Genomic DNA, 13,269 nt, shown 5'->3' with positions numbered 1-13,269 from the left:
TCTGCCTTCAGCTATCCGGCTGCCGGTCTGACGACAAAGCTAGTCCCGGGGAAAGTTTCGACGAACTGCTGTGCGTCCGAAGGAGGACCGCAGAAGGCGGAAATGCTGCTACCTAGTCCTCAGAACGTCTACGTTCTGAGGACTAGGGCGGCCATGGTGCAGCGGTAGGGCGGTCGACCCATGATCGTAAGATTGCAGGTTCGATACCCGCCTTGCACGCCCATGAGTCGAAGTGTCCTTGGGCAAGACACTGAACCCCACCTTGCCTCTGGTGGGAGTTTGGCGCCAGTGTTCGGCAGCGGAGCCGCCGCCAGTGTGTGAATGTGTGTGTGAATGTGTGTGTGCATGGGTGAATGGGACTGTGACTAAAGCGCTTTGGGCCTTCGTAAGAAGGTAGAAAGCGCTATATAGGTATACGCCATTTACCATTTACGTTTGATGGTTTCAGCATTGTATGGTGTAAATGCAAAGATAGGATACGGGTCACTTTTAAAAGATGATGTAAGCGGGTCGTCAAAAAAATCGGATATAGTCAGAAAATCGGATATGGGCATCAAGACCTGCAGTGTAAATGCAGCCTAAAAGATTAAAATAGAAATTAGTTTCCATTGAAAATTTCCCCCAAAAAACAACTTCCTATCTGTGCTCAGATAAAAATAAAGTGGAACTCTTTGATATAAATGCTATTCGCTGTGTTTGGAGGGACAGGAGCTGCATCCCAAGAACACCAGATGCACTGTGAAGCATGGGGGTGGAAACATCATGCTTTGGGGCAGATTCTCTTTAAAGGGGACAGGAGGACTGATCGGTTTTAAGCAAAGGATGAATAGATCCCAGGTAAGGTTTTAGATAAAAACCTCCTTCCATCACAGAGAGTGTTGAAGATGAAACACGTCTGGATCTTCCAGCTTGACAATGATCCTAAACACACTGTCCAGTCAATGAAGGTGGGCCTTCGTGTCAGTGTCTAGCTAGTTTCTCGACTTCAACAGAGAATCTGTGGGGGGAGTTTGACAGTCTGTGTTGCTCAGCAACAGCCACAAAACATTAAAACTTCAGTTACATTATAAAGTATTGAGATGAATCTTTGCTGGTTGCTGCTAAATATTACATCACTTATTTGTGAGACTGGGAATTTCTGGATTCTTCTTTACATTCTGTCAGAACAGACCAAACTCAGCATTTGAAGTGGAAAAACTTCAAACTTTGATGTGACTGTACAATACTTACTTGCCACACATACAGTATGCCTGTACATTCACGGTCACCACAGGATCACTGAATTGCTCCAATGCATCCGTCTGAGTGTTATTATTTGATTACGTAATGAAAATAACTTTTTTGTAGAGACGTTTTAAATCACATTAGGTTTACACTACTGTCTGCAGTTTTAATAGTGCAGTTAAATTGAACATGGTCAGGTACAAGGTCCAATGTAATCAAGTTCAAATTCACAGCATTTATGTAATTTATGTGCTATCCTAGGCACTTTACCATTGGGAGTTGGGTCATCTAGACCCACTAGACAGTGCCCTGAACCTTTTTTCTTCAATGATTTGTGATCTTCACTGGTGTCCATGGATTACATGAAATCTTTCCACCTTTATCCACCTTTGTCATGGTAGGGAGAACACGTCAATGGAAGGGTGGGGTCATCTAAGATAGCACAAGGGTTACATGTGTGTTTACTGCATTTAATTGACTTTTGCAGTGATTTTGATGCTTGTGATGCTTTATGTACACACTTTTTATTGTTTGGTCTTCTTTATCTGGACAGTTACATTTAGTGACCTGAAAGGCACTTTAAATGTAAGTTATTATTATTATTATGACACAAATTTTTTTTTAAAAGGTCAGATTTCTATGCTCTAATGTTAAACTATTGCCCTCAGATTAAAATTTTTTATTTTTTTATTTTTTAAATGGCTTGATTAAAGGTTTTTTTGTCTGTTTAAAGTAAACATAATCTGTTCAAGAAGGGGGATTGAGTATTGAGGATTGAGTAGCCATGTTGTCATCACCATTGGTGGTCCTAACTGCATTACATGTCACTTTGGTGAGTTTGACCATAAATGCAGCCGATCCCGCCCTTCTAGGATGGCAGCACAGCCTAAGTTCCGTCTCAGTACACTGGTTATAAAAAGCCAAATTTCATAGGTTTACAAAAACAGGAGTTTGCTAGTGACAATTCACAACAGAACATTGTCAACGGACCACTGCAAGCAAGAAAACCACATCATGGAGTGGGAAAAGGCCAAAGTCCTCCACACTAAAGACAGCAGACATCGCAGATGGATCATGGAGATCCGAAAGCGAGCCCACACTTCCATGAACCGGGATGAGGGGGCCTTCCTGCTCTCTCACACCTGGAGCAAGATCCTCCAGCAGCAAACAGACAACAAGGGACAGGTGACTCCGCCTCAGTCACAATTATCTGTTTTTATATACGTCACATCACTACTATCTGATGAGGAAATCTGATGAAGACGGAAGACGTCCGCCGAAACATGACAGGTGTGTGAAAAAACACAACCGTGTCTGATAACAGAAGAACCAAGAAGTCAGAACGTTGTCAATTTGTGGAGTGTGTTAAAAAAAAGTATAAATGTGAAAGAATCCTACCCTGCAGAACATAGTCATCCCAGTTGAAGAGTTGATGAGTTTTATAGCACGTGCAGAAAATCTGCATCAACTATTGAGCTACTGTGAAGCTTCCATGACAAGGTATCAGCAGAAAGACGATTTCTCATGCTTAACTCAGAGTGAAAGGATAGTGAGTCTGTAGCCCTTACCCTTTGAGGCTTTGGCTGAGGTGTCAGTGATACCAACTGTTTTCGGAATAATCATACGCTTCCCAAATACTTGGACATCAAAGCTTGCATAGTCAAAGGACACCTTGGAGTACTTCTCTAGCTCCTTGGCCAGGTTGGCGCGAGGTGTTGTTGTTGCTGTGTTTGGTCGATAGTTTCCATACTGAGGGATTTCCAGCTGTTTCACAAAACACATTGGCCTGGGGAGAAAAAAAAAAGGCTTCAGAGTCCGTTAAGAACTATGAGGGAGACGGAAAAAGCCTTTATTACCTGAGAACTCTGTCAGAGTTAGAGGATGGCTCTGATGCTGCAGCCTGTAAATGAACTGGTTTGTCCTGCTGCTTGATCAGTTTAGAAGATGCTGCAATCGGGCAGCCAGACAAACTGATAGAGGACACAATCACAGACAGATTAATGGAAAAACTTCTCACAAATGAGCAGAAATTGTATGTGCTGAAAAACTCAGTTATATGCCTACAGTGTGTGTTTAGATTGATTGAATACGGTTTCTAAGCTATCTCTACAAATTTGGTAAATTTGAAAAGTGGTAATTTGAGCATAAAACTAATCAACCAACAGTTTATACTGTATATATTTTGCATTTCACTGTTAAAACACTTTAATATTTGATTGACAGGGAGGCCTTGGAGGAGCCATCGCCTGTGATGGGCCCACTGTTTTCCCTGTCATATTTCACATTTGATCATTTTTGATCATCTAGTTCCTAACTGGATTTGCTGTCTACCGAAAATTCTTTTCAGATGTGTTTTATTTTTTTCAAATTGTTTGATAAAATGTCATGAACTAAGATGATGTTGTTCTGAGTTAAATGTGAAATTACTATTGTTTTGAGAAAAAAGGGAGGTCAAGAGGATAATGGGTCCAGATTTAGACCAGATTAATCACAACTATTAAGAACTAAGAGGCAGAGGTATAGTTGTGCTAATTGTTTTAACTCTGGAAAAAACAATTTCTTCTGGGCTTTTTAAGTCAATTTGACAATTTTTTTTATTGTTTATTCATTTTGGGTAGCAGCAATTAAGGGAAGCAGCCAAATAAAAAAAAAGAATAACTAACATTACAATAATTTTGAAGAAATAAAAAAACTGCTGGCAAATTTGACCCTGTGGGTTCTTCAGGGTTGTGCAATACTTTTGGTATATAAATCAATACTAAGAAGTTAAAAGAGCATCATTGGAATACTTATTACCCTTTAGTTTCTTTCCAACAGAACACTTTCTGTTTTTTTCTTTACTATTGTGATTTTCGCAGCTCAAATTTGCCCTCAGATTATCTTCTGTTGAATGTTCGAAGCTTTTGATCGACAGATTTGTCTGTGTGTCCAAATAATAGTGCGGGATTATGTAGTGAACTGGATTTTAAAAGCAATTCGGAACCCATGCTCAGTACGTTGTTTTTTTTAAACAGCGAACATGAGGTCATCGATTTCGTGAAGCCGAAATCGTCCACTGTCTTCTGTCTTTAAAGACGTTGATAGTCTATTAAAAAAATAGATTTAAATACATTTGGGCAAAAATTAGACACAATGCATATTTGCCAATCTAGTGAGCATCGATGCACACTGGTTTGACTCAGAGACATCTGAGAAATTTCAAGGGCACTCGATGTTGGAATTGTAGATTCGGACAGCTACAAAAAGGCGAACGCACTAAAAAGTGCACTATATAGTGAGTAGGGAAGGAATTAGGACACAGCCTTTCTGTTGCCCGCTACATAAAGGTGTGGCTTTCCAACAAGCTCACTCCTGATTGGTGAGAGTGGTTCCAATAGAAACAATGACTTGGACCAATCATTGCTTACTGATGTCATTTGGCTCCACATTTGAAATGAATGGAGACTGAATTGACTTCATTTTGCTGGAGCCAGAAGTGAACCGTTTTCTATGGATGACATCACACAGACTCACTCAGTCAATGGTTGGTAGCAGTCTAAGCAAAGCAGATGCCACATATCTGGAAGTCTGGATTTCTACAAAACCTAAATGGTGGGAAATAATTCCATATTTGTTTAAATTGAACAGGTTCTGTAAAAATCAAAGGGATGCCTATCAAAGGCCTTTTCCAATATTTATTTGAGTTAGTTGCTCTTGTTTCCAGGTTATCTAATAAAAACAGACAAGACCGTTTTATATGAGTATAATCAAGAGAATGAAACATCCCAAGACCCCAAATGACTTCAGGAAAATAAAGTCACAGAGCAAAAGTACACGTGAACTAATCTGTTGGTCTCCTTCTGTTAATGAAGGAAACGCTCACAAAGGTCGAAGAAACAACTTGAATGTGACAAAAATAATAATAAATGGAAATTCGATGAAATTTAACTACTGAAAGTCAGGCATAGCTTTTCAGCCATGCTTCAACAGAAGTATTTACAAGAATAAAATCATAAAACATGCCAATACAGCCTCTGCTCTGCTCAGAATGCCAGCACCAACACAAATGATTCCCAGTATCATGTTATGTCTGAGTCACTGACCTGTCACTCAAAAATATATAGTCAGTGGTGAGAAATGCTGCAGAAACTCCTCCCACCTGTGACAACTAGGTCAGATTTTCAACTGCAAAAACCAGGAAACGAGAGCAGATGATGCAACAGACAATCTGAGGGCAAGCTTAGGCAGTGAAAATCAAACCGGTGAAGCTGAGAACAGAACAGATTCTGTTGGAAAGACACTGAGCAGCAATGCTTCATGCTATGATACATACATTATCTTTGCAAATTCAATGGCTGCATGTGCAGAAACAAATACTCTTTTCCCCACTGGAGAGTTTTCTCTTTTGACTTCTTAATTTAGATTGATATACCTTAAGGATGGCTCAAAAGATTTGGCACAAATATGACTTTATTCACTGTGTTCAGTCCTCACCTCTTCATTTGCGTGTTTTTTATAGAAAAATGTTTTCAGAACAGCTTACAATACTTTACTGATGTCCATACACCTCTAAGTGCATAGAATCTACGGCGCCGTTGCATCAGCCATATATGGAGGTAGATAGGTTTTTTTATGGTGTGCATCAGTGCATGTTTCACACATGTGTAATGTGGAAGTCGACCTTGCAAATTTATTTAGTGTATTTTTACTATAACTCACATATAAACTTAGTTTTAGGCCAAAGCAGTTATAGACATTCATTCATTTAAGTTTTGTTTGGTTGGTGTTACCTCTGATGTCACAGTGACAAACCCACACATATGATGTGGGTGTGTGTGTGTGTGTGCGTGTGTATGTGTGTGTGTGCTCTGGGGTGCTTTGTTAACCTGCGATGCGTATTGCGGTTACTGTTCACGTGGCCTTGGCCTGAGCAGCCAGGAGTGGGACACTTCAAGACATTCTCATGCATGGCCAGGACTACAGACACACAGCACATGTAAACTCATGTCAGTATGTTTAATGTGTTCTGATGGTTTAATAGCAGTGGTAGCAGCATTAAAGGAGGCATATAAAACCATTATTCATTTAGAGTTTTTTAAATGACAGCAGACAAAAGAAGCTGCAGGGTTTTGTGTGACTTCCAAACAGAGACTGTTGGTTTTATCAACATCCTGCTTGAATAAAGACCCACTCTGATCATTTGTTGGTCTCTATTTAAAGTCTTCCCAGAGGTCTTTTAATAATCATTATGTCGTTTTTATGCTAAATCAGAAAACCTGGGTTGTTTTCTAGGGCATAGTTTCTGCAGAGCAGCAGGAGTTCATTAGAAAGTCACCTCTGAGTTGTGGGCGGGACTGTTGGTGTGGAGTTAAGCCTGCCGCCCCCCTCCCTGCCCCACTGCATAAATACTGTATTTTCCAAAGATTTTTTTTTCATGTGCTCCGGATTCACAATGATTTGAATAAAGAAATACTCAGAAATGCTACTTTAAGCCTAATTTTCTTTATAAATGTCATCCATCATGAGAAAATTGTCACAAGATCAAGTTAAAAAATAGCAAAATCACAATGTTTATCAGAGTGGGTTTTTAACATTATGTCACAAAACTGTAATATCACTTTAAACAGAAGTACACTTTGCAGAAAAGGAAGATGGAGCTGGAGGAGTTGAAATACTCCTACTCTTTCATCTTATTTGACAGAAACAGAGCAATAACATCATTCTTTAGACAAAGGCCTAATTGGACTGCCTGTCTGCAGTGAACAAAAGCAAGTTACAAACAGACCTAAGGAATCGGAGTCAACTGATAGAAACATTCCATATGTCTCCTATAGGGCAGCTGCAATGCAAAAGTGTTCTGGAGTAGCCATATTAATGTTGGTGTTAGTAGTTATCAGTAACACGAGTTTGCAGCAGTGACAGGATTTGTAGTACTGGTGGGACCAGCACATCTGTCCATGTAACAAAAGTGACTGAGCAGGCACAAGGTTAGGGTTTGATTTTGAAAGGCCATTGCTTTACAGTAAACTCACTTTCTGGAGGGATGCGGTCTTTGTGAGGACATCCGGACAGACTGCGGTGATGGGGATATAAACCAGTCACATGGCCTGTTCCATCACAACCCGGTGTGGGACACTTCACTTCTTTTTTTTCTGGGTAAAGCAGAGTGAAAAGTTTACCAGCAAAAATATGAAGTAGCAAATTAAAATATTAAATATGTGTTTATTTGCTATTAACTTCTTTTTCCATTTCGAAAAATGGTTTTGCATTTGCAACACAAATGTTTTCACATGCTTTGTGTCTCGTCTCGTCATGCTGCCTCATCATCACACTTTAATATTTCTGGAAAGAATTTGTGTTTTCTTTCCCCGTATATTTTTTAAGAACCATTCAGGCTCCTGAACTGTTTACAAAATACTGGAGAAGCTCTATTAAGCAATGTTGAAAATAAAAAGCATTTTATTTCCCCAATAGAAACTTATTGGTTAAGGCACATTCATTCTATTTACTGAATTTACTGAATTCTTATACTAAAATATATTTTGTTGTGGACATCAAAAAAAATCTGGCTGTCCCTTTTACATAGTTTAAGTTACCAAAATAAAAGCACTATGAATTTGCTTGAGTAAAAGCAACTTATATTTGAGATACAGTTGGAGTGCTTAACACTGTGATCAGTAAATAAAATGAAATTTAACATTTTATTACAATGATAGACGTTTTACAATAATATTTAGGTAGTTTTTTTTCTAAGTCATACCTTTAAAAAAAATTGTTGTGGCACAATATATATTGCGATATGTATTGTATCATGAGACGTGTATCAAGATAGGTATTGTGTCGCCAGACTTGCCAATGCACACCCCTAGTACACAGTTCAATTCTAATCTGATCTTTGATCCGCTCAAAGACGTTTTGCACATGTAATCGCAGCTTCTGACTGTGGATCGGTTCTGCAGTCTTCAACCATTCTGGTCTCTAAAAAGAAAACCCAGAATAAGCGGCAAAGCCACCAAAATAAAACAGGCTTTTGTATTTATTTCTTTTCGTGTAGCGACCTGCGTGTTTAAAATGTCCGCAGCAAAAAAAAATTTTTTGAGTTCCGACTCCGTCAAGCCGAAGGTTACATTTTATTACGATAAAGATTTTTATATAAAATATTGTTTTATTTTTAATCAATAAATGTTGAAATATAAAGAGAAAATAGCATTTTTTCATGAGTAATTTTACTTAATTTTTTTTTTCCTTTGGACAAAAGCACACAAGTTCTTCCAAAATAGGATGCGGAGAAAATGAACATAAAAGTTAAAAATGCTTCTTCTTTTAAAAACATTGAGTCTGCTTTGGTGAGCCGTCATTCTTTTACTTATTACTGCGGTTAATCTGTTCCAAAACACGTGTGCAGCCTAAAATAATATGTGCTTTAAACCTTTTTTTTGTTTTGTTTTAACAGATCTTAAAGAACTTTTTACCAATAATTTGCTCTGCAGGATTCACAGATCACCCACAGGCCTGTTGATTTAATGTCAGCAGATAAACTATACAGTTTCAGGAAATTCTCAGCCATAAATTCACAAATCTGACTAAATAGAAAATAATCAATCCTAAAAAAAAAAAAAAGAAAGAAAGAAAGTATGAATTATTTTCAAAATGATGAAAAATGAATTGTTCTTCAGTCTAAGAGACAAAATCCAGGGTAAAAAGAGCCGCTTCGGTTTCTGAGTCTCGGCAGCAGAGACCATGCTACACAAATATGGTGATTTGATTGGGTAGAATCTGGACCAATCAGCAGCTGTTTGATAGCAGCTTTGTTACGCTAGACTCAAACTTAAGAAAGAATAATCAAAGCAAGGGAGAAAGCGAGAGGAGACACATCAGATGTGAAAGCATTTATGTTGCAAACCCAAAACTATTTTCTGAAAGCAAAAAGTGTTTTAAAAAGACAACATTAAATATTTTCATTTGCTACTTAGGAAGTTTTGTTTGCAAGATGGTGGCATAAATATCACTTCAAACAAAAAAGGCTTAAAAAAAAAACTGCAGCAAAAGGTAAAGTAGTAATGAAGCTAAAAGTATAAGTGAAAAATGAAAGGACAACAAATGTACAAATAAAGTGAAAAGCATTGAACTTGTTTCACTCCTTTCCTGAGAATCTTCCTCAAATATTTCTAATAGTCGAGACAATAACTTTGTAACAAAGAAAAAAAGAGTATTGTCACCAATTTCACCGGTATCAGCTCATTTCAGCTTCCCAGCACTGTGGCTTATTTATTTGTATGTTCAAGAAGCTCATAATAATAAAGAATTAAGCTGTAAAAAAACGGAATACACTGGGTGAAATTAGATGCACTCAAACACTGTGCTTTATAAAACAACCGAGTTTCTTTAATGACACATAAGAGAATAACCAGCTTATTGGATCAGAAATATTCCTCTTCTGATGGTCTTTGAATCTTTTAATTTTAAATGTAATACTTTAATGTTTAGCAAAGATTAACATGGTGAGCCTATTGAAAATGAATAGGGTAGGATTTTAAATTGATACCCTATCGTACGATCAACACGTGACGCAAACAAAAATCTTTGTAGAGATTAAATTTAGCTAAAGCTTTTTCCCATCTGTTGTTTTTTGAGTTTTGTCTAAAAGTATTTTATTTTTGATCGTACTCTCAGTTATAAATAGAAACAGAATGACTTTTTTTGTAAAATATTCAACGCACAACAGAAATAAATGATTTAGTCTCCAGTTAGAATTAGAGGGAAGATATTGAGAAAACTAAAATCTAAAACTGAGCAGAAACAAGCTACTAAGAGACATCATGAGAATCAGATAACTGTATTTGATCTTACTGACAGTCATTATCTGGTAAAAGCTTAGTGCTGAAATTGGTGCAACATCACATTGTTAAGTTATAAAAATAAACATTCTGTGGATCTCAGATGGCTAGTTTGGGCTGAACATCACAAAGGGACAACACTTTTTAGCCGATCACGGGCTGCTGCTGACAGTCGCAGTTCATTCTGAACAGGTCCTACCCTAAAACAAAATGCAGGAAGGGGCTCTGCAAGTGGGGCTGAGTGGGCTCTTGGAAACGTAAGTGACTTTAGACCCACGGATGAGACTGAACACAAGCCCTGAAGTTTGCCTTTTTCATAGGAAAGAAGGAGAGATGGTTTGATTAGATGCTGGTTCTCCTTCCTCTGTCAGACTGACTCCTCAATTGAAACCATCACTGAAAGAAATCCACAGCAAACCCATCTCTTCAGCTGGAACAAAGTCCAGGCCTCGAGGGCCGCATTCCTGCATGATTTCTAACATACCCTGCTCTGGCATGTTCTAATTGCCTGGACACACCTAAGCCAGGTAATCAGTCATGAGTAGGACTTGGAAATCCAGAAATCATGCTGACACAGCGGCCCTCAAGGCCTGTAGTTGCCCATCCCTAAATGTAGACTTTAGCTCACAAACAAAACGGATTCTGTGTGTTAATCCTTTATCTGAGTAGCTGTGGGGAAGGGACTTTAAGGGTTAGAGCAACGTAGAACAAAGCTCCTACTGAGATATTAGTTGTTGTTGTTCCCCTTTTGGCACATCTCTTCATGGGTCGCCACAGTGAATCAGCTTTCTCTGATTCGCACAGGTGTTTGGCAGAGACTTTTACACCAGATGCCCTTCCGGACACAACCCTGTATTTAATCCAGACTGGGGACCGGCACAGGGAGACCCAGACTTGGGCCCACTTGTGGCAACATAGTTACGCTGTAGCGCCTAACTACATAAGGACCTACACTGGATGAAGCTCATCACGCCCCTGGAAAAAGCACCCTGGTTTCCTATGTGCCAGTCCTGCGCTTAACCAACGGCGCTATTGAGTGAATTGTCCCTCCATCTAAGCCTTTATCACATCTACCCATCCGGCTTTTGTGGGTTTTTGGGTTGTCCGGGTCTGTGGAGGGTCTTAGAGAGGAGCACCTACATCCTAAGGTGTGTCTTATAGTTCCTTTGAGGCTGTCCTGAAAGGAACTGAGAGGTCCTGAGGGACGCCGTGAAAATGGAACGTTCCATTGCCGTGCGTATTGTAAATGTATCGTGAAATATTTGTAAGGACAATGTAAGTTACACGCAGTTATGATGTACGGGTGAAACTGTTGAACGGTGTCCTTAAGCTGCAATATAATCATCAGTGAGGTGGCTCCTTACTGATCACGCACAAACGCTGCAAACACAGGGTGTGCACGTGATGCGTAAGTGCCTGTAGGATGTCCACACAAGCAACACTCTCTAATTTCATAAATTATAACAGTCAACCAAGGAGCACCTGCACTAGAACAATACTAACGGGCTCCTTGTGCAGTTTGCAGGGTTTGGGTCTGCATGACAAGCCTGTATCTCTCCTACTTCAACACCATTTACTCTTTTGTGTTGTTTAACCCTTGTGCTATCTTAGATGACCCCCCCTTCCATTGACGTGTTCTCCCTACCATGACAAAGGTGGATGAAGGTGGAAAGATTTCATGTAATCCATGGACACCAGTGAAGATCACAAATCATTGAAGAAAAAAGGTTCAGAGCACTGTCTAGTGGGTCTAGATGACCCAACTCCCAATGGTAAAGTGCCTAGGATAGCACAAGGGTTAAGTGTTTACTATGTCCCGCCACCTGCAGAATGACTGTAGAAATACACGTGCATGAACGTTTTCTCTCTATTGGTTCACTGAACGATCGATGATCTTGATATTTCGTGAGTTAATTGTGTTCTCCGTACAGGTTTGGCCATTTTCCACCAGCAGACAGCCCGTACCCACCCCGTATCCCCCCTCAAGGGCAATTGTGACTAAGGCTTTACTGGGGTAAAAACATCCACAGGGTTTTTGATGAAAATCAAAATCTAATTAGAAATGCTTCTCATCTGTTTTTAGACTTTTAACATAAAGGTAGCCCGTTATTTATCTGTGTCCACAGCTCAGATGAATGCCAGTGTGAGTACCTTTGTTGAAGTAGCTGCTGCGGCGGGCGGCTGCAGCGCTTTCTGAGGCCTTAATGGAGCTGCCGTGTGGTTGGTAGTCTGAGGAGCTGAAGCTCTCTGAACCTCCCTGCACCTCCTCCGCCTTCAGGGCAATGGCCTGCTCCAACAGCCCAAGGTTGCCCCGGGTCATGTCCCAGTTCTCAGAGTCATCTGTAATTCCTGAGCCCACCGAGGCGTGTTCATGCTCCTCTTCTTCCTCTTCCTCCTCTTCTTCATCTTCCTCCTCATCTTCATCATCTTCTTCTTCCTCTTCCTCATCCTCAGATGGAACTTCTACTACCAATGTACCAGGAGAAGCGTTGCCTGAGTCATGGTCTCCCTCTTCATCTTCATCTTCCACCTGATTTGGACTCTTCTCCTGCTTCTCCTCATCATCTTCCTCATCCCCTTCATCATAACCCTGTTTACTTGCCACAAGGGAGATGACTGTTTGGTCCCTGAGTAATATCTCTGAATCAGTTCCCTGAGTGGCTGGAACAGCTGCTTCCGGCTCGGTTCTTCCTCCCTCCTCGTCTTCCTCTGCTTGTTCTTCTGCCTCGTCGTCGTCCCTCTCTGGTTCTTCCTGTTGGGATTCTTTGACCTGAAAGTTGTAATCTCCAGTAGAATACTGGTGATCAGAGTTTTGCTGCCTCATCATGGGTCTGGTTACCTTTCTCTTATCTAATGCGTTACATTGAATTTCCTCTTTCTCTTCCCTTTCCTCCTCCTCGATTTCTGTTTCATGAAGCTCAGCAGCAGCAGTTTTCTCTGTGGGTAGATCTGATTCCTCACATTCTTCCACATCCATGACACCTTTGTTGTCATGGAGATAATCAGTCATTACCAGTTTTACCTCCTCACTGATCCCATGACTCTCAGCTTTGAATTCGGAAGCAATGGTTATTTCCCTTAGATCATCGTGCAGAGACTGTGGTGTTTTGGCATCCTCTGCTATCACCATTGAGCTGTCCTCTGTGGACGACAAGCAGAGATACACGTTCATAGTAACTGGATGATCATCCTATTCAGCATTAAAAGTAAAGTGTTTTGTGGGAATCAG

At 40.0% G+C, this 13,269-nt stretch overlaps 1 protein-coding gene across 3 annotated transcripts in view; it reads right to left on the bottom strand.

The window, feature by feature from the left end:
* LOC101167938 (myelin transcription factor 1) overlaps positions 1-13,269 on the bottom strand; it is a 42,193-nt gene that overhangs the window by 14,804 nt on the left and 14,120 nt on the right. For all 3 annotated transcript variants that reach the window (XM_011473018.3, XM_011473017.3, XM_011473019.3), the window contains exons 6-10: positions 12,192-13,181; positions 7,236-7,355; positions 6,090-6,180; positions 3,081-3,194; positions 2,793-3,010 (exon numbers count right to left, since the gene is read on the bottom strand). In XM_011473018.3, coding sequence (XP_011471320.1) covers positions 2,793-3,010; positions 3,081-3,194; positions 6,090-6,180; positions 7,236-7,355; positions 12,192-13,181 — 1,533 coding nt within the window. The remainder of the gene's footprint in view (positions 1-2,792; positions 3,011-3,080; positions 3,195-6,089; positions 6,181-7,235; positions 7,356-12,191; positions 13,182-13,269) is intronic.

The sequence above is a fragment of the Oryzias latipes genome, chromosome 7 (genome assembly GCF_002234675.1).
Source record: "Oryzias latipes chromosome 7, ASM223467v1".
NCBI lineage: Eukaryota > Metazoa > Chordata > Actinopteri > Beloniformes > Adrianichthyidae > Oryzias > Oryzias latipes.
The sequence above is the reverse complement of the archived record's forward strand: the minus strand, read 5'-3'. Positions and strand labels throughout refer to the sequence as shown.